Source organism: Anabrus simplex, chromosome 5 (genome assembly GCF_040414725.1).
Source record: "Anabrus simplex isolate iqAnaSimp1 chromosome 5, ASM4041472v1, whole genome shotgun sequence".
Taxonomy (NCBI): Eukaryota; Metazoa; Arthropoda; class Insecta; order Orthoptera; family Tettigoniidae; genus Anabrus; species Anabrus simplex.
This window is the reverse complement of record NC_090269.1, coordinates 145181113-145204045: the sequence shown is the minus strand read 5'-3', so window position 1 is coordinate 145204045 and position 22933 is coordinate 145181113. Positions and strand designations below refer to the sequence as shown.

General features: G+C 38.0%; 1 protein-coding gene across 1 annotated transcript; it reads left to right on the top strand.

Annotated features, from left to right (window-relative positions):
- Positions 1 to 720: 720 nt before the first annotated feature.
- LOC136874710 (uncharacterized) lies at positions 721 to 22031 on the top strand. Its single transcript, XM_067148359.2, has 6 exons — positions 721 to 766; positions 8529 to 8615; positions 14650 to 14745; positions 15209 to 15304; positions 19950 to 20023; positions 21909 to 22031. Exons 2-6 carry the CDS (start codon positions 8544 to 8546, stop codon positions 22000 to 22002), a joined length of 432 nt encoding a protein of 143 aa, XP_067004460.2. The 5' UTR covers positions 721 to 766; positions 8529 to 8543; the 3' UTR covers positions 22003 to 22031.
- Positions 22032 to 22933: the final 902 nt, after the last annotated feature.

The window sequence follows — 22933 nt, the reverse complement described above, 5'->3', positions numbered from 1 at the left end:
CATTTGACAACGGATGTGTTCCGGAAACGGTTGCGTTTTATCTGTCCCACCCCTACTACTTATGCCCTTATGCCGTGTCAAGAAAACGTTTCGCACAGAACTTTGCTTCGCGTTTCCAGAAGAAAATCTCGACTGTTCACGAGGAAGACTTCTACAATAATGTAGAATTGTGGAATATAGAATATAATATCCTTCAATTCCCCGGCGTTAAATGTCGACATTACAACACGACCAAACAGTAGTCTTGTACTGAAAATAGTTCCGAGTAGCATCTCTAAGTTTTTTACCATTTCAAGATAAAGAGAGGACTTCTAGTATATATCGTGCTGAAATTTTCTTTTATCCTGTCAGGTGTGTTCAAATACGCTGTGGGCATAATAAGGAGCCCTATGAGTGAGTGTCAAGCAGTGGAACTCTTATACACTTTACGGTTACAGCTTGTGTTGATTTTACAATTTCTTTCCGAATCAGTAATAGTGCTTATCGCCTACTTAGACTTATAATGGGATACTGTGATTTAGTCTGAAAGTATTAGCGTCACAACTTTGTACAGGTAGGGCCCACAAGAGTTGAAGTCTAACGTTTGGCGCCACCGGCGAGAAAAAGTTGTTAACGCTGCTCGAAAATGATCTGTTGCTATGGCAACATTAACAGAGATGCCACATTTGAGAACGCTTTCGCCACGTGGGTGGGCTTGCTCTCAGTCGTTTTAGTGATATTATTCGGAGTAGTACTGTGTTAGCTGCGTTAGTTGTTGCTGGTTTAGGTAATTATTGATATGTTTGTTTCCTGAGTATTATTTCGTTGGTATTGTCTTTTTTGTAAGTTAATCAGTGGGTACTTGGCAAGTTGCACAGTTCTATTCTCTATTTGATATGTGCATTTGCTGAGCTTATGCGAGTTTAGTGAATATGAAATCTCGTATTTATCGGTAATGATGTGTTCTGTCATAAATGCCGGAATTATTAACTTGAGCTTAGGAACGAGTCAAAGTTTATTGAATTGTATTAGGCCAACATAGTTGATTAAATATTCAACCTGTATGAAAGAGTGTTATGCCGCAATTTTAGGTAACTATGACAACGCAGCTTACTTCGTAGTTACTGCTTTCGCCGCTCAAATGTCAGACTTCAACTCTCGTGGGCCCAACTTGACTTCTTCAGCATGTTTCTAAGGTGATGTTCTGTGCGAAGGAAAAGTTTCCATCTTGAACTGGTCGTCACGCTGTGCAGGTCTCTCGGGGACTTGTGACGGGCAAGAGCGTCATGCCATGCCATCCCCATGTTCGATGCATCGACCTTATTGGTCTTGAGTGCCATGTCAATCAAGTGATCCCATTTCATTAATGAAGTTGTGGATTGGGATATGTGATATCTAGTGCTCATTCATTGGGCAGAATGTGACCGGGTGCACGTACAGTCATGTGCGCTGTGAGTGCTTGAGCATTTCCTAGCAGTGTGGAGAAGGTGAAACAGACGTACAGACAGGGGTCACCCATCCAATGAGTGACCACGCCCGATGTTGCTTAACTGTCGTAGTAGCTTGTTCCAGTGCTTTAAGAGAGAAGAAAGCAGGGTGTTGTTTGCTTAAGAGGAGGAAATTTTGGGTGTAGTCGGCAAGAGGAATTTCAAGGCGTGGTTGCTTTGCGGGAGTGAGGGCTTTGCATTGCGTGGCGGGAGAGGGGATGCATTTCGTGGCGGGAACGATGTTTTCCTGGTAAGGGATGGGGGGTTTAGTTTAGGATTAGCTGTCTGCTTGACATGGTAGACGAGATTAACTTGATCAGTATAGGTTCAGGAGGGTAGTTGTGTCTTGGCTGGGTTGGCTGGTGTGATCATGGCTAAGGAATCCTGGGTTGGGGAGTAGAGGGGAAGTTGAGGTTTGTGCTTGTATGTGCCTAGCCTGTCGGTAGTGGGCTTTAATTGCCTTTTTTACAAATGGGCAGCCAGGGAATGAGGCAGCGTGGCTGCCTTGACAGTTAGCGCACCTCGCCTGGGCCCGTGGAACCGTACAATCAGTGTGGCGGTGAGGACCCCCACATCTGTTGCATCTGGTGGCCTCTGAGCACGAGGCTGCAGAGTGATTTAGCTTTAGGCAATTAAAACATTGTGTTATGAGAGTGGGTCGGGGTGGGTGCCGGGTTCGAGTTCCTGCAGTGAGGGAGTTGTGAGTTTGTGTGAAGTTGGGCTTAGGGGCAGGTTTGATACGCCTGCTTCTAGTCTGGGTGTATCTGGATTGTGAGTCTGAGCCCGGTATTAAGACTGGTGGTGCCTCAGTCCCGGGTTCGGTTGCTGGCTCGGGGGAGAGGGGAGAAGTACCTGCGTTGAGTGCTGAAGTGTCGACTGCTGTGACTGGTGGCAGTGTGACGTCAGTCTGTGCTGCTGGGTGTACATTGGTTATGAGGGTTTGTGAGTGTCCGGTGAATGTTTTTGGCGGAGGGTTGGTCTGTGTTACTTTGTGTTTGATTGCAGGCGTAGTCTGTGTATGTTTATCCTTCGTGTCATTGTCATCTGCTAAAATTTTAAACTGCCTAACCCTAAGATTTAAACTTCCGTTTTAGTTTCTAATGAATCGCTGTGCCAGTGGAAGACTATATGCAAAAATCTTGGGATTTTAAGTTTTCTGAAGATACCAAACAAGTCCCCGGCATAGTTTTGACAGATTTTTTTGAGAGATTATTGTGGACAACTTATTTTTCAGCATTTAAAGACACTTTTGTTCTCCGTCCTGTGGAGTAGAGAAAATAATAGTATTCCACCAGCTGTAATAATCACATAACCACATTTCAGTTGAGAATTGTAGTGTAGATACGGTATAATAGATAGTATCTTGGCTGTTATATTCGTTGTTTTCTTTGTGTACGGTAAACTTTTCGATACTTCAGCATTTAATCAAGCGGCAGTTTTCATTTCTGTTAGAGCATAGTAGGATAAACTAGTACTAATAATAATCCGTCTGTGCATTTAAGTTTGTTGGTAATCCTTGAGTAGTTCTTGTGAATTTCACACTTTAATTGATTTTTTCACTTCTGTTTATGCTTAGTAATAACATATTGCAATTAGGATATGTCTGAAAATAGTTACAAAATTATTGCAGTGTATTGTAGCAACTTATTAGAAATTAGCATCATATTATTATTTTGAAATATTTGTATAGTGAAAATATTTGTGAGTAGACGTATTTGTAGAAACTCTTGTACCACAATTGTGTTGTTGTAATTAGGATTAGCTTAACTGCAGTTTAGAACTGTGTAATTCTTGTGCATTCCTTTCGATATTCAGTAATTAATGGCAGTTTTCATCCTATTAAGCTGTTGTAGGATAAAATATAGTGCAACTAAGTAGTATTGTAGTAGTATATTAATTACCTTATCATCGCGTGATCTTTGTGTACCAACATAGACAAGATGTCTTTCTGTTTTTACTAATTTTTTGTGTACAGAATAAGTTACTTTCCTTTTTTCTTTTCATTGTTCTGCAAAGAATGGCCAAGGAGTGCAAGGGTAGGAAATAGGATATGGCCAGGAATTGAGGAGTATGAGGGAGGATTTGGAGAGTTTGAGGGAGATAATTAGGATTCTCTCAGAGGACAGGAAGGAAAGTAGGCCTCCCTCAAACAATATACAGGATACAGTGGGTGTAAAAGAGGGATGGGAAGGGAAGGGTGAAATTGTAGAAGACATGTGGTCTAAGACTTTGAGGGGGAGGGTATTGCAGGCTAAGGGCTCTATTCAGGATCAGAATTCAGGACAGGTATCAGTGAGAAATTAGTACGAGCCACTGCAGGTAGAACAACAGAGGGAAGATGAGGAACAGCGATATGTTGCTGAGAAGTGTGGAAGTAGGAAGAAGGGAAAAGATAGGAAAGGGAAATGTATAGTAGATGATAGCAAAAGACAGGTGAAATAGGGTCATGGGAGGGAGAAAAGAGAAGAGAAGGTAGCTTCTGCAGCTATCAGGAAAGATAAGGCTGACCACAAGAGGAGGAGATCAAATTAGGAGTTTAGGATTGGGCTCTGGTCATAGCGAATTCCATTGATAGACATGTGGGGATAGTGTGTGGAGAAAAGGGAACCAGGGTAGAGTGTTGTCCAGGAATTAGGAAAGTAGAAGAGAAGGGGGAGGGAAAGGAGAAGGTGTTAATGTTTCATGTTTGTACCAACAATGTAAGGCAAGCAAGTAAAGGTACCAATATAGTTGGGGATGTGTGGGATCTGGTAAATGCAGCACAGGTGAAGTTTTTTTTTACAACTTGCTTTACGTTGCACCGACACAGGTAGGTCTTATGGCAACAATGGGACAGGAAAGGTCTACGAGTAGGCAGGAAGTGGCTGTGGCCTTAATTAAGGTACAGCCCCAGCATTTGCTTGGTGTGAAAATGGAAAACCACGGAAAACCATCTTCAGGGCTGCCGACAGTGGGGCTCGAACTCACTCTCTCCTGAATACTGGATACTGGCCGCGCTTAAACAACTGAAGTTATCGAGCTCGGTCAGGTGGAGTTTAAGGAAGCAGAGATTGTTATCGGTGGAATACTGCATAAGAAACTGTGAGTGAGATTTCTCAATCCTAATGGGAGGATGTGAGATAGAGATCTGCACTCATATGGCCTTCACTTAAACCACAGTGGTACGTATAAGTTACAAAATTTGTTTAGAAGTGTTATAGGGTGGTACATTCAGGGAAACGGGGTGGTGTAGAGAGCAGTGATAATGGTACACGGTTCTGGAAGTCAAGTAGAGGTGACATAAAATTGTTAGTGTTGAACTATAGAAATATTGTAAAGAAAGGAATAGAATTAATTTAATAGATATATACTTACTAGAAATTTTTATAGGAGTTGAGTCATGGCAGAGAAATGATATAATGGGTGCAGAAATTTTCTTACAGAACTGGAGTGTGTATCATAGAGATAGGATAGGAATGGTAAGAAGGGGAGTATTAATTCTGGTGTGAGAAGAATTTGTAAGCTATGTAAAAGTTAAAGATGAGACACATGAAATTCTAGGTGTGAGGCTGTTCTTTAAAGTTAATAGACAACTTGATATCTCTGGAGTGTACAGACTAGGAAGGGGTGGTTCTGATATGATTCAGAATACTTGGTAAGGTAATCAGCTATATAGGAAACGATATGGAAAGGAACATGATTGTAGCGGGTGATCTCAATTTATGAAACTGTCGATTGGGAAGGTGATGCGAATGATAGGAAGCATGAGCAACAAATGGCAAATTAATTAATATGAGAAGGACAGCTGATTCAGAAATTGTTGGAACCAACTAGAGGGAAGAATATTCTGGATGCAATGCTGGTAAAACTGTCATCTCTATAGAGAAACCAAAGTAGTAGACGGTATTAGTGATCACAAAGAGGTTTTTTTTATTGCAGTTGAAAACAAATGTGATAGAAAGGAAGGTCTTAAAAATAGGACTAATAGGCAGTACCATATTGCTGACGAAGGAGGCATGAAGGAGTTTTTATAAAGTAACTATGATCGGTGGAAAATGATAAATGAAAATGTAAACAGACTCTGGGATGGGTTTAAAGAAATTGTTGAAGAATGTGAAAACAGGTTTGTACCTTTAAAGGTAGTAACAAATAGTAAAGACCCACTATATTATAACAGAGAATAAAGAGACTAAGAAGGAGTTGCAGGTTGGAAGGAAACAGAGTTAGAAATGGCTAGGGAAGTAAGCAGACATTGCAGGAAGTTACTAGGAAATTGAACCTAGCAAAGAAGTCCACATGTGTTGAATAAGCACAAAATATTACAAAATATGTGGTTCAGAACATAAATGAGGGGCAGTTTTGTCTCAATTTAGAATGCACACTGTTTCAAAACAAAAGGACAATATTCATACTTTTGTAGTACTTGTTATACATACAGTACCAAATTTTGAGCAAGTATGATCACTTAAGAGGAAAACTACGAGCAGAACTTCAAAACAGTTTAGTCTGTGTTTTGAGGTTACACTGCTTTTCGTCATCCAGTCTGGTTTAGCGTGAGTGAAATGCCTTGGAAGCAAAGGACGTGGCAGCCAACTTTACATTTCTTGCACTGTTTCCTGGCAGCTTTACCACATTGAGCGCACTGCACATGCTTCTCTCTTGTTTCGAGGTAGTGCGATACACCATTGAAACATGCTTCTGGCAACACACTTGAAGATACTTTTGTACTCGGTTTTCCTGCGTTAGGACGCGTAGCTGCACAAGATTGGATATATGCCCTAATGATGTACCGTGTGAAGCCGAGAAGGTCTAAATTTACTTCTTTGCTGTTTGGGGTCAAATGGTAAAGTTCACATATTTTTGTACACAGTAGTTCAGCACCAGACTGGAGTTGATTACCAGAGAGTCTGTTTATATCTCCACACGACTCATCATCATCACTATCCCCATCACTATGGAAAGCATTTTCAGGTGGTTCTATGTTTATATTAGCATATAGGATGTCTTGTGATTCCTCCAGGATGCTTACGATCTGCTCGACGGTCAGTCTGAGAAGAATAAATGAAAAGTCTATATCAGTGCTGAGGCAATCCCATTCGCGCCCACTGTCGACTTATGTCGACGTGGAAGTTTTGTGCTCTGCTAGACAAAAGCAACTATAAATCAGCCATAAATGAATCAAAAATTTGTTAAAGGCATGTTTCGTTATTACGTTAACACAACAGTCCAGTCAACTGTAACAATATTATAAAAAATATAACTCACCACGTCGGAAGCGTCATCCTCTTGAGTGAATGTGAAATTATATTTCATACGCAACCATGCGATTAGGTGCGAAACCGAGTGTTTCTTGTTTTCGTGCTGTGCAGAAAGTATCAAACAATGAACTGTAAACAATGCACCTCAAAAATATTCTTCCAGTTTAGAGATATAAGATCGACAATATTCCGATATTAATGTCGACAAATGTCGACAGTGGGCACATATGGGTGAAGATTGCTGGTTACAATGATAATGTGCAGATAGGGGAGGTGATAATAATGACATTTACTATAAGATACAAAACTTGAAAACTATAAAAGCAGCTGGAATTGATAGGATGTGGGTTGGGTTTACAGTACCACATCTGAAGTACTTATTTGACTATGGTTTGCATGAAGGAGTTATACCAAATGAATGGCGAGTTGGTGTTTTAGCCCCTGTGTAGAAAGGAAAGGGTGATAGACATAAAGCTGAAAATTACAGGCCGGTAAGTTTGACATGCATTGCATGTAAGCTTTGGGAAAGCATTCTTTCGGATTATATTAGACATGTTTGCAAAATTAATAACTTCTTTGATAGAAGACAGTTTGGTTTTAGGAAAGGTTGTTCCACTTAAGCTCAACTTATAGGATTCCAGCAAGACATAGCAGATATCTTGGATTCAGGAGGTCAAATGGACTGTATCGTGATTGTCCTATGTAAGGCATTTGATAGAGTAGATCATGGGAGACTACTGGCAAAAGTGAGTGCAATTGGACTAGACAAATGCGTGAAAATATATCTCAGAGAATTAGAGTAGGCAAAGCTCTATCTGACCCTGTGGTAATTAAGAGGGGAATTCCTCAAGGCAGTGTTTATGGACCTTTATATTTTCTTATGTATTTAAATGATACAAGTAAAAAGGTGGAATCAGGGGTAAGGCCTTTTGAGGATGATCTTACTCGGTATAGTTTAATGAATAAATTACAAGATTGTGAGAAACTGCAAAATGATCTCGATAATTTTGTGAGATGGATGATGATAAACGGGGTTAGAGGTCAGGTTGTGTGTTTCACAAGTATGAAAAGTCCTCTCAGTTTTAATTACCAGATTGATGGGGTGAAAGTTCCTTTTGGGGATCACTGTAAGTACCTAGGTGTTAATAAAAGGAAAGATCTTCATTGGGGTAATCACATAAATGGGATTGTATATAAAGGGTACAGATTTCTGGACATGGTTTTGAGGGTATTTAGAGGTTATAGTAAAGATGTAAGGGAGAGGGCATATAAGTCTCTGGTAAGACCCCAACTAGACTGTGGTTTCAGTGTATGGGACCGTGTCATCAGGATTACTTGATGTAAGACTTGGGAGAAAGGACACGAGCTCGAAAGATGTTGAAATCTTAATCTCTCTTTTGTGAACTAGGTAGTACAGTCTTACTGAACTCCTATTATTCCGCTTACTAGAACTAAGAAATTTATCTACTGTAGATTTACTTCTCCCATAAAAGTAAACCACCCTCAGTGACATGAACTAAGGACATATCATCATCATCATCATCATCATCCTTTCCTCATCTAGCTTCTGATGTGTCAGGGTATTTATGGCACTTCTCCACCTTCATTTTGTCCCAGTCCAGGTTTCTTCTTGGAGACAAAGGTGGTTGTGATAATTATTGTTTTAAGAGGAAGTACAACCAGGCAATCATCCTCTATTGCACACTGAGGACATATATCTGGGGTGATATTGGAATCCCCAATATTCAAGACTGTGATCTAAACTGATTTTCAATTTCGTTTTTGTTGAACTTATTCCAAGAGCTGTATTGTTTGTATTTTTCAGGGTATTTTGTGAAGAATGATGGAGGAACCAGTGTTTGTCAAGTGTGAGACAGCATGGACTTTGGTAAAAAAAGAACAATCAAACTCTGTAAGTTCACTATGAAATATAATATCTAATAATTGGGAGTATGATGGGGAGTCAATTGGATGAAAGCCAGAGCAGTTTTTTACACCACAGAGGGGCTGTTGACCAGGTTTTTAGTATGCTTAAACTAATTACAAAATACTATGGTAGAGTGGAAAGAAATGTTTAACTTCCGTAGATCTAGAGTGACTATGATATATTACTGAGGAAAGGATGTAGGTTGTTAGGGATAGTTTATTACAGGCATTGAACGGCAAAATGGGCTACAGTGAGAATGGATGATATAATGAGTTCTTGGCTTACATATATCACTCGGTTTAGAGTAAGGTTATATGTGGCTCATTTGCCAAAAAAAAAAAATAATGTGAGAGAGTTATTGAGGTGAGTAGAAATATAGTAAGGATTCTTGCCTATGTATTGGATTTCATCATAATGGCAGTTGGTGGTGAAGGTTTCCAGTATAATATCTTGGAGCTGGAAGGGAGGTGCAGTGAGAGTGGAATGGAAATTAGCGTTTCCAAAACTGAAGAATGTCTGTTAGTAAAAAAAAAGAAAATATGAGGAAATTGAATGTCCATTAGGGAATATGAAATTGAAAGAAGTGGATCATTTTAAGCATATTCTTCCAGTATGGTAATGTGCTATGTGAAATTGAATGTCAATGTAGCATAGATAGTGCAGCGACCATCGGAATTCCACAAGAACGAACTTGTCTTTTACATCACTCTGTTTTCAGACCGACTTTGTAGTATAGCAGTGAAAGCTGAAAGGACTCGGAATATCTTATTTATAAATTGGAAGTAACTACACATGAAATTTGCGAGAATAATTTGGGGTACTCTCAGGTCAGAACAAAGGCAGGATGATACTCTTTATGAAGGGATACAGTCTAAGTTAGAAATGCTGTCATTGGATGGTGATGAGCGTATAAATCTGCATCTTCAACTGCATCCAGGTCACGTTTATCCTCTTTCTCACCTCACCATTTGGATTGTCATTAGCCTGCATATGGGATTCTTGCCATCTGAAGGAGGTAGGTTTCAAAAGATTGTCATGATTGGTCTCCAAGAGTTCAGTCTCCTTAGTATTGAGACATTTCCATATGGCTCCAATTCTCTTTGGTGGCATTAATTTCTATTACCTCTTCTGACTGTGACGTCTTTAATCTCTGGATTGTAATTCTACTTGGTCACTCTGGATTCTTACAAGTATCTATTAATTTCACCAAGACCCTTTGATACACAAATGCGTTTTGACTTCAAGCATATTCTTGCATTGTTAGATTTTGCTTTGTATTTGAGGCAGTTTCAGTGTTCAAAAAGAACTGTTCCAATACATTCTTGTAGGTGTACATATTAATGTTTTCCAGTTTTATATTCATGGCTTTCAAGAGTACATGGAATCTTGCAAGTTAGACTTTTTTTGCTAGTGGCTTTACATCACACCGACACAGATAGATCTTACAATGATGATGCAATAGGAAAGGCCTAGGAGTTGGAAGTGACCATGGCATTTGCCTGGTGTGAAAATGGGAAACCACGAAAAACTATCTTCAGGGCTGTCGACAGTGGGATTGGAATCCACTGTCTCCTGGATGCAACCTCACAGCTGTATGCCCCTAACCGCATGGCCAACTCACCTGATAAGTTAGACATTTATATTTACATAAAATCATGGTCCTTTCCCAATTCACCTCACATGTCTTGTATTGTGCCATGTAGTTTGTAATGGGAGTTCCTGGCAGACATGTTATTTCTCATTTTCAATCATGACTTGCCTTGTAAAATATAGGATTTATCTTCTTGTAACAGCATGTCAATCACATGTGGCTCGTTCCTGTATCTAACCTGCACATTATCTATAATGTCAGGTTCTTATTCAAATACATGTTCACATGAATTTATTCCTTATTTTTGGCTTTGATCCAGTGTGTTAGAGGAAATAACCTCCTTATACTGGAAACAGATTCTGTGTGTTATTTGGAATGGAAATAATTTCTGTTGGAGTTATTGGTGTGATGAAGTAGAATGTTTATGTTCATGTATGTAAAAATCCTTAGCAATAATTTACATATATTGTCCACCTGTTCAACACAATAAAATAATACCACTCAAACTAACTGTCCTGTCTAAACATTATGTCTAATTGACATGTTTTGACCTATGTTAAGGTCATTCTCAGCTTGATGTACTAGAAATAAGACATACAATTAAAACAGTTGTACATAAGAATAGGACTAATAAGTAAAAAAGGATTTTACGGTATTCAATAAAAATTGAATTTCATGAGGAAGAAGATTAAAATATTTATTATTTTTCAGTTTTGCAGATGATGTTGCTATCCTGTCTACAAGCATTGAAAGAGCTTCAGAGAAGCAGAGAAGCAGGAAGCAGATAAAGGATGACTCCACATTTCTTTCGAAAAAAGCAAACATATTATCAGCATCAAATTAGCTCTTCATTATTTGAAGACAGAGCATTGCAAGATAGAAAGAGTTGACAGTTGACAGGTTCAAGTACCTGGGGTAAATTGTACAGCTAAAAACTAGTGAGGGAGATGCCAACTACACCAGGTGAGAGAAGGTGACTGCTGTTTTTCACAGGACATGCTTTGTGCAGGAGAAAAGCATCTCAAGGAGATTTAAAGTAAGACACAACACACTGAATAAAAAAGAGTGTCTTTATGCTAGTGAATGCCAAAGAATGACAGGAAAGTTGGGACTAAGAGAAGCCGAGAAACTTGACAAAGATCCTCTGCAAGCGAATGGGTCCAAAAATTGTGGACGGCCATTATATGTTACAAGGAAGAGGAGAACCATACCAGGAAGCAAAAGTTTTAGTGAGTCAATGAGGAAAAGTGAATTCAAATTTTATGGACATTGTTTAGAATGAATGAGAATAGGCTGACTGAACAGATTTTAAAAACTCTTAATAGTAGACCTAAAGTTTTTCAATAAAGGTCATAAGAAATTATCTGGAGCAGTCTGGGTTAACACAGGAAGGTATCCTAACCCAAGAAAGTATAGATCAATGATCGACAACTTCAGAAGTTTCAATGGCAAATGGGAAATGGACAGGTGAAAGAAAACAGGTTGCCAGAGAAAGAATGCAAATATTGTGGGCTGGAAAGAAGGTGTCCATTAATGTATGATTGTTGCTCGATGTGGTCTCAAATGGCCGTAATAATAACCATCATTGTGAGGGTGTAGGGATTTGATGTCCTGATATTGCTTTGATAGCAGTAGTATGTGTTTGGGTGGTTCTGAAAAATGGCAAGTGATTTCAATTTTACTGAGTCAGCATTCAGTATTTTTGATTGGTGCAGCATCAGCGTGTTGACTTCATCAAGGTCATGACAACATAACCTGACTTCACTGGCTCTCCTGAAGGAGCTAGTGATCGACTTTGGGAGGGGTGGGCTCTCCCACTGGACCATCCCTCTGTCTGCCAAAAAATTGCTGGTCTCCTTAGCTCTCCTCCTCTTCAGGCTTGAAGCCTGAGGATTGATGGATCAGTTGAAGAGCCAGCTGTTGGCATTCTATCTTACAGTGAAATGTGGAAATCTCGTACAGCTCACATTCTTTCAGAGTCAGCGTGTGGAGGGGGAAATAGGAAGGTGGGGAGGGTGTCACATATCTTACGATTGCAGTATGGGAAGGTGGAGGGAGAATAGAGCATGCTGTGGTATTGTAAGGTGGTGGGAGGTGATGAAGTTCATTAGTTCGGTGACAGATGGTAGCAGAAGCATGTAGTTCATTTGTTTATTGTTAGTTCTGGATTCCACTACTGCATGGCATTTAGGTTATTGTTTTTGACTGTTAAGGCTTTTTGGTATAGATTTCTTAGGGATCAAGTGAGTTGGCTGTGTGGTTCGGGTCATATAGCTGTCAGATTTCATTCAGGAGATAGTGTTTTTTAATCCCTCAGTCAGCAGCCCTGAAGTTGGTTTTCTGCAGTTTCCCCATTTTAATACCTTAACCCTTCAGCGTCGCAACCATTTTAGGAGCTTCCTACCCCGCGGCCGGATGAGATTTCAACTACGCGCGACTGAAATACATTGATTCACTTAAAGCGTTACTACAATTATAAGAGTAGCCCGATATTAACGAAATTTTGAATTCCTTATGATAGAACTATGTACATGCAGATAATTTAGTCTCATGTGATAGAGTTCGAAGCACTCTTCGAGACAGAGACCCACGTCACACTCCTGGCAGCAGTGCACCGACGTTGTCTTTTCTCGGTGTTTTGAACACACGATATAACGTCTCTGAGGTTTGTATTTCTCACACTTGTGTGATAATTTCATGATAAAATGTCTTTCCTGCAACCTTGGAACTGTGTTATCTGATGCGCGCCGGCCTTGAATATTTTGTTTCCCGGCCGAGCAAACTGATTATGTAAACAAACCTTCCTCCAGCTGAACCCGATAAGATAGGCCTAACTGCTCAGTGTTTGTCCCTGTGACTTGTCTGGATATTATTAGAGAATTTAGGAATCCAAATTCACTGTTGAAAACTTCCCTTTGACCTGTATAATTATCAATAGTCTCCTACACGAAATTTCCAAATACTGGTTCCTCCTCATCGTCACTCTCATCATTTACCACTGCATCCGCCATAGCCGCATCATTTATTTAATTATCACTGTTGATAATAGTGTCACTACTACTTCCGACTAAACTTTAATCTAAATTATACAATATTTCAAGCACATTACTGTCAGTCAAACCACGGCTGAGCGCGGCGCGTCACACAGACTGATGAAGCTGCAGCAGGACGAAGCTGAATGAGGGGAATAACATTCATGACGAAACAAACCAACTCGATACATATTTCAGATAAAAGGTCGAGACATCGTCTTTCAAGCGAGATATATACCATGAACAAGTGGTTCTCGTATCGTATGACAGAAAGCAACACAACTGATGCCTACACAGAGCGCTCATGGAGAGTTACAAAAATATTACAAGCCGAGAAATAAAGACAATATGATAAATATTTTGCACTCTCAATGTACAAATAGAGCAAAGAACATCACGCGAAAAGACAAACTTCTCATATCATCATTTCTTTATTTTATTACGTGGGAAAGAATGAAGCAAACAGGCTTTAAAAAAAGCAGAGATTACTAGTGCTCAGACTTACTTGACAAATATTTACCCTTACAAAAACAACTACTGTTTAACGATCCTCATTTTTATTTTACAACACTGATAAACCTCAACATTTCTTCTTGGAAACAAAACAATTTGCAAATCCATAACTCCAAAACTCTTCGCACTATATCCGTAAATGCGAAACCATTCATGGGTCTATACCATGTATAGAGGTCGGCGGCTACGGAAGAAAAGAGGGTCTATACAACGTATAGAGGTCGGCGCTGAGGGGTTAATGAAGGCTATGGTTGCATCATGCCTGTTCTAGCCCTTTCTTATCCCATTATTACCATCAGACATGTATTTGTTGGTCTGTTGTAAAATAAACAGTATAAAAAGCATTTCAGTAGTCTTGGCAGACTATTGTCTTATAGCCCTGCTTGGCCAGTAGAGTGAAACCTAGGCCCTCCATTGTAGTTGATTGTAGATCTGTTGAGGATCCAGATAGCCATATAGCTGAGGACTTAACGTACAACAGGTGAGATGGTAGAGGTATATTTCATGCTGTACTGCACTTGCTAGTATAAAGTAATGTTTAGCATTCTAAATTCATAAAAATGTATTTGTTTAGGATGAGTAGAATAATTATTATTTCTGTACATTGTTCCTGATGTCAGTGACATTTTAAAGGTTTTGTGTGTGGTATAATTGCTCCACAGTAGAAAGTATCCTTGATCATTCAAATGGGATGCTTTTCTTCTTAACTGTACCCTTTGGTTCTAGGGATCTGCTTTGTATAGGCATTTTCTCTAAAGATTTGTGAAAGTTTGAATTTAACTCAAATACTGGCAGGTATTGAATTATCATGCTCATTTTCCTGTTACTATACGAGTAGATGTGTGCGAAGAGCATGCCTAATATGTATATATCCTTTCTGCAGGAAAATTTTGAATTTATATCAAAAGTGATACCTCTGGAACAAGATATCAAATCAGAGTTAACAGTGCCTGGGCCAACACAGGAAAATGCATTTGAGGTAATGTACAAAATTTTACAAGCTGTAGTCTGATAATGGAAATAGTGAGGCCAGACAGATTTCATCGGGCACTCTTCATTTAAGGGGATATGATTTAAGTTTACTAGGGAAAACAAATTTTTTTATAACCTTATTTCCATTTTAGTTTCAAGTGGTTACAAGATCTCGCACACGGCAGTTAGTATATTTTCAAAGACCTCCACTATATATTATGTGGGAATTGGTATCATTGGTACTAGTGGTGTATTGCAGGGATTGGCTTATTCAGATAATGACATGTTGTCTTGTTTTTATTAGAGGAGTGTGAATTTTGTATATCTTGTTATTTGAAGCTTTGATGTCATGAAATGATAGAATGATTTTCACTAAGTTATGCAAAATATTGTGAAAAACTTTTTTTGTGACTATACTGGTAGATTTGTGCAAAGAGCATGCCTAATATGTATATATATCCTTTCTGCAGGAAAATTTTGAATTTGTATCAGAAATGATACCTCTGGAACAAGATATCAAATCAGAGTTAACAGTGCCTGGGCCAACACAGGAAAATGCATTTGAGGTAATGTACAAAATTTTACAAGCCATTGGTTGATAATGGAAATAGTGAGGCCAGACAGATTTTATAGGGCACCCTTCATTTAAGGGGTATGATTTAAGTGTATATTTTCATTTTTGCTTCAAGTGGTTACAGGTCTCGCACATTGCTAACATGTGTTAGCAGATGTCACCGTCCTTGTGGTCAATTCTGCAGAAATTCATCTGACAAAAATCTGTTTTTTGGTTTGACCAGATTGGTTGTAATTAGACCTGGTGGAATGATCAGTGAATACAGTAAACTTATTTATAATAGTAATCCTGCTGTAATATTATATATAAGTACTTGAAAGTAGTAACTTCTTGCTGCAGTTTTATATGTAACATTGTGTATCAAAATATCAATTTGAAATGAAACTTTGCGAGATGATGAATGGGCCTTCTAAACATCACCTAACTCTTGTCATTGTTCTCCACAGCACGACAAATTGAGTGCTTTTTTTGTGCTAATAAAAGTTATATTATTAGCATGCATGTTTATATATGCTTCACATGATGACAGATTTCATACAACAGTATGAACTATTTTGTAATATGATGAATATTGACACTGACAGTTTTGGGCTTTGCTGGTGATATTGTAATAATTGGAAGAAACAAGCAGTCAGCTCTCAAAATCACTACCTTAGCAATTCAGAGATTTCAGGAATTAGGCTTGAAAATAAACACAAACAAATCAATAGCTTTTGACATTAATAAAGGAAAAATCAGCAGTGGGAACCCATACATATCAAATGGTGCATTTTCAGATCTGAATGCATTAAATTACTGGAAGTTAACTCTGCTGATGCTACTGTATTTCATCCTAAGTCATCTATCACATTACTGAAAGAGAAACTGAAACTAAATGCCTAGGCAACTTCTCCTTGGCCACATCCTGACCAAAAGCTTAACATCATAAATTCATCCTTGGGTCCCACATTGATATATCAGTTCGTACAGGAGATAGTGGGTTCGAACCCCACTGTTGGCAGCCCTGAAGATAGTTCTCAGTGGTTTCCCATTTTTACACTAGAAAAATGTCAGGGTTATACTCCTATCCCTTTCCTATCCCATCATCACCATAAGAGCTATCTGTGTTGGTGCAACGTGAAGGAAATTGTAAAAAAAAAGAAGATTGATATAACAGTTCCTTTCCATCCCACTTGAAAAAATTCTCCAATGATTTGGAGTTGATGTTGACAAAATTATTAAGTGTACTCTCAAGTAGATTTTATCACTTCCAGCTGACACCGGATGCAATTATCTGTTCTGTGAAAGCAGTTAAAGATCTGGGTCTTTTTCGTGCAAGGTGGGAAGCAACCATATAACAGATCAGTAGCTGTAACATCCTATGTAAAACTGGCAATAAGAACATTGAAGCAGCGAGAAACCTCAAAGTTGAAACTGCTCACTGCACATCCACCCTCAGCTTCAAATATCTCACTGAAAATGCTAAATTCCAGACACATGATGGCCGGTTGGACACCATGAGACTCTCAAGATTTCTCAGAGACGAGGAATATAAAAAAAGGTGCCGTTTAAACAAGAAACACAAAGGTGTATGCGTATATCAAGTGTTTACTCCAGCAAACTGGTGGATAATTACAGCAAATATAGCTCCTGTGCGGGCCATGCAACGCAGCGCCAGAGACGGTAAGCACTGCAGAGGATGCAGTGTGATCGGAGCATTGGCACACATCTTAGGGTGTTGCCCATTCGGTGATTGCCTACGGAACATCAGACACCATCACATCTGGTCTTCCTTGGCCGATATGGTATGTGGAAAAGGGTGTCTAGTTCATGAACAAGTCCATGGCCTCTCAGTTGACGGTGGAACAAGACGAATAAACATGATCACCTTCAAGCCCAGTAGCAGAAAAAAAAGAAATTTCATTCTCAACCTGACAGATTTGAAGCACATGCACGGCAGCCTTTTGAAATGGATGAAGAAAAAAAAGAGGATATATTCATCAACCATACCATATTACCTGAGTAGTACAACTTTGAGGTCATAGGGCTTCTGCTGGGTTCAAGGGGCACCAATCCTAAACTACTGATCACCTACTTATGACGTAGTGTGCCAAATGAGACCATTGTGAGCTGTGGTGTACAGACATAGAAAGTCTCGATATCAATCTTGAGGCATCTCCTCTACGCTCCACCCGCTTAATTAAATCAATTAAAGTAATTTTTCTGCTGCTCCTTTATGACTATGTATTGTTTTCTCTACATTATCAATAGAATTATAGTTTTTTATTCTGTATTGTAATTAGATTAGGTACTAAATTTATATTATATGATATTCTTTGTCAGTTTGGAAACTTCAGTCATTTGAAGAAGAATGAATATTATTAATCTGTAATATTATGATATATTGATATCGTGTATGAATTAGGAAAATAGATATCTAGAAATTCCATTTGTGGTGTAAAAATCTCATTTTTGATGTCATTTATTTTGTATAACTTCAAAATAAAACCTTATTTAGATTTACCCATTGTCTTTCTTCCACTATATATTTTTTCAGTAGGCTGATTAATAATTAATTTGACATCCTTAGAATCAGCCTACTCTAAAAACATACATTGTGGAAAAAATATACGTGACAAAAGGTAATGAGAATATGATTATTGGGAATATTTTCAATGAGCAAAAATGCAAGCAAGGAAAAATTGTTTAGGAAAAAAATCTGGAAAACAGATTTGAGAAAATAATAACTGAATCACTTACCATATCAAAGTTTAGGGATTCTGAAAAGGTAATGATTTGAATTTGTAAGTAAAGTTTAGACTGTTGGTATCTCCTAGGTTTATGAAAGAATTACAGTAAATCTTCATTAGAAGTGAATCATGACTCTTCTAATGCTGGAAAGTCATGGCTTGTTAATTTCATGAATCTAAACTTTACTAATGAAGGCAATCTCCAACTTTTGAAAACAAAACAAAGGATAGCAGTGTTTCCATCTGTACCCCAAAACATAATTAGGAAAACAAAACACTCCATTCTCTCCCACATTAGGTAGCTTACCCAAGACAGTGGTATTATAACAAAGTGCATTTCTCTATAGTCACTGACAAATGACCACAGACATTCAAACCATAAGCTGCAGGGAAGATTCGGGCTGTATTTCCTGGGTAAGAGAGAGCATCTTATGGTCAAAAAATATAGTATATAAAGTATGATTTATGATGATTTGAAAATATAACAGTAAAATTTTAAACTGTAATTTACTGACACCAATGTAAAAAATGTCACACACAAGAATTTGTATTTCATAAAGAATCTAATCAGATGGAAACAGTGCTACCATTTGTTTTGTTTTGGAAAGATACAGACGGCAACCATTTAAGAGCTTTTTGTATTGTGTAGCATTTTAATTAGAAGTCGTAGAATATACAAAACAACTTACTAATAGGATAGCAGTGAGAGACACACTGGACCACCATCTAGGGAATAATTGATTTTTTTAGTGTTGAAAAGAAGACAGTTGTCTATTAGGTCTAAGGAGTGAAAATGTCTGCATTAAAAATGAATATATTTAGGAGTAAACTGAGTTGCTCTGGTTTCATTTTACAGTGTATACTTTTGTATCCACGCTCAAAGTTGAACATTCTCTAATATTGAAGTGTCCATGGAAAGATCAGTTGTGGCTCTAAAAAGTAGTTTCAGTCCTCTGTCTAATGAAGGGAAAGAATCTTTTGAGTTGCTAGATATGAGCAGTTTTAAAACCACACACAGGAGAAGAGTTACTTCTGGTCCAAAAATTATGGTATATTTTATTCCAGCACAACTGACTTTATCTTGTCCTGAAATCAAATCCACTTCTTTTGAGGTTGGACTTTCATTTGTTGTACAAGGGCTACCTGCATAAGGTCTGTCTGGGTATCATTTTGTTCTTTTTTGGGTTCTTTTAATGTGGTGTACAGAGAGGGATGATAAACTTGCTAATTATATTCAGTGATACTTCTGTGGTTATGGTTTAAGCACTGTCCATTTGGTAGGAAAGAGGTATGATAAGATAAGAATACTGTGGGATTAACTGGTAGAATGATAAAATGTTTTGGAAAATAAAATCTGTGGAAAATTTTGTTATTGGAAAGAAATACATTGGAAACTTGTCTTTGGAAAGGAACGATTCCAAAATATGCCTGGGAATGATGGTAGTAAATTCGTCAACATGAAGAGCTTCATTGGGATGAGAACCATTACGTGTCTTCTTGACAGTTAAAGTCCTCTTTGCAATGGAAAGGAACAAAAAGTGACAAGACAAGAAAGATTGGAAGAGGGAACAGAGTACTTAATAGTGTGTCATTGTGCAAAGAGAATTGTGTGAAGTTGTGTAGATTGTCCTTGTCCTGTCAAGTTTCTCTTTTTCTGTTGCTATCTGTGTTGCTATCCTGTCATTTTATGTTCGTTTTCTTGTGTTCATCCCACTGTATAATTATAACTTGATATGACACTTCCTTGATTTAATACTTGATTTTTTTCCCTTTCCATTTCTTGTATTTTTACATAAATCAATGATAATTTTATTGTGACAATATGAAATGTATTTTGTCAACTGTTTCTTGTTTATGTATTTCCATACTTTACCTCTTTACTCTCCTTTCATTACTTCTTTCTTATAGCGTTCTGCAGACATTAAGGAGGAAGTGTTTATAGAACAACATCAACTGTTTCCAAATGTTATAGAAGAAGAGAAGTAAGTACACAACTAAACCTACACAATAAGAAATATCTTCTTTACCTATTCACTGTCATACTCAGGGTAAGTGATTTTTATATCTGTGAACAGGTCATGTTAATTACTTCTTTACAAGATTACCATTAATTTCTAATATCTTAAAAGCTTGGACTAGAATCGGGTGTCCATTTATCTTTCTTTTCCCGGGAGAGTCACATGTTTTGGCAAAATATCCCGATGACCTGAAAGTTTTATTGGGGACACTCAAATGTCCCACTTCCTTGTGATTCTGTTGGGCCAATATATATCTTATGCTACATTGTTTTGTCTCATTTGTTATGAGGTATATACACCAGAAAGCACCACATGTATAACTATTACTGTTGAATTACGAGAAATATGTGGGTAATATGTAGTTTGTGGGGTGTTGGTCTATCCCTATCATCACAATACAAGCATCTTCTGAGTGGTGGGAAGATTGTTATGAGGTATATACACCAGGAAGCACCGCGTGTATAACTGTTACTGTGGAATTGAGAGAAATATGTGGGTAATATGTAGTTTCTGGGGTGTTGGCCTATCCCTATCATCACAATACAAGCATCTTCTGAGTGTTGGGAAGATTACTTACTTTCTCGACTAACTTGTAATGTAACCATTAAGGCAGTTTTCAGAAAGAATGACAGCCGAGGGGAGCATAGAGCTCCATTCTGTACTCGATACCCTGTACTTACTAGTGAATGCTCATGTTGCTTTTTTACAATTCATAGGCGAGGTATAAAGCAGCATCCCTCTAGGTTTTTGGATTTTTAGTAGTCTTTGTATAGAACGAGCCTCTGTGTACTGGTTATGATAATCAACTGCTCGCTGTAGATTATGAAATCTGTGAAGGTAACATTGCATTAAGCTTTCTAACTATCAAATTTGCTATGTAATGCCGAAGGCTATCTGTTGATTTGTCAGTAGAGATCCATGCAAAAGGTTCTCCAAGATCTCTTTCATTTTGGACTAGATTCTTTTGTAGGCTGAGTCAGATGGGACTGACTGGTGACAAGTGTATTGCTGAGTTTTAAATGGAATGCATGCTGCTCTAATGCTGTGACTTAAATCGGCTTTAAACTACCATCTACTAGGTGAAACTTCAGAAATCTGTGCTAACTGTGTCTGCTTCACAGTATTTCCGGTCTGAATTTACTTTATGAGCTCCATCTTGTGAATCTTGTGTGCTGTGCCTCATTTCTTCACTAGTCACCTACAAATAATATTTTTGAATAACTGTACCATTTTGTGGTTTCTATTATTTTAGAACATGAATTTTGTTCAGTTGTGATAAACTGGACTAATATTCTCATATTCAATTTGAAAGAGAGAGTGTGCTGTATTTACCTCCTTCTCAAAAATGTAATATTGCCATCCATCGAGTAATATAAAAATTCAAGCAAGCTTTTGATGGTAGAAATCATCTTTCAACCTATTAGGTCATGTTATACGTGCATAGTACGTGTTGGAAAGATGTTAAATACACAACAAAAATGGACACCTGTGAGATCCGAACCCACAACCTCCAGATTTCATGTTGGTTGCTCTACCAATTGAGCTATGATGGCCTAGGTCATATTTGTTCTCGTGGAAAGGATCTAAGCTATGGGTCAGGCACTATTGCCGTCACACTGTAGAGTGTGATCTCTGCAACTCGTACTGTGTATTTATCATGACCTAATAAGTTGAAAGTCAATTTTGATTACGTTGTGGTCGCAAAAATTCAATATTCATCAAGCATTTGATGATTTTGTTTTCTCTACTATGCACACAGTTGATCCTGAATTCTTGCAAGTTAGATGATGAACTGGTGTTTTGTAGATAAGATGTGTCATCACTGTTTTTGTGAATACTTCAATTCTAGGATTGAATCAATCCAATGGCTGCCGAGATCTGATGTAAGCCGATGCTGTGTGAATCGTAAAACTGCCATGATCCGACGAGATCCAATGCCATAAAGACCAGCTTCCAATTACCATTTATTCAGGTTTAACACAACAGATGACTCACATATGCATGTCGGCCGATCCATGCTATCTTTAATTACGAGAAAATACCATTTTCTTCATGACAGAGAGAATATAACATTCATATTTTATATTTTTTTGAGGTTAGCACGCACTGGTCATGCCATGTGCACCACGAAATTTGCATGGCAAGTTTAAGAGGAGGTTTTGCTTTCATTGTGTTTTTGTGCATTATACTGCAAATTTGTGTATGGTAAGATGGTAAAAATTATTCGGAACACTTGTGTTAAAAATACATTCTGGCTGTGTTGTTAGGATGTGACAGTATTATATCTCCAAGTGATGAAAACAGTGAGACAGGCAATAACAGTTCATGTGACAGATATTAGGTCTAATGGTGTTATCCCTCCTCAAATTACTACTACTACTACTGCTACTGATGCTACTACTAATACCATCGAAAATGAAGATGACAATTATCTTACATAACCAGCAGAATGCAAGTCGCCACAATGACGAACCTAACCTCAATTTTCAATTTCGAAACCTAAAATCACTTGGTCATAGAGATTGAAAACTTCTAACATTAAATGACAACACAGTTTAGTTCGTCTAAGAGTGATATTACCGTATATATGAAATAATTATTGCAATGCCAAATACTAATTCAAACTTGCAAAATTAATTACAGAAAGTGGAAATTAATAATTCATTAACTTTTTTAAGGAAAAGTCATATGCGCCAAGGAAGTAAATCACAGGACAAATACATGTATATATCATGAATCATGAAAAAAATTCATCTATATAGATTCAAAACTGAGGCGAGTGCAAAATTTTCAGTAAGGCCTTTCATTTTCCTTAATTTATGTTGGCAGTTTTAACAGTACTACAGCATTTCAGCTTGGCAGGGAAAGGATTAA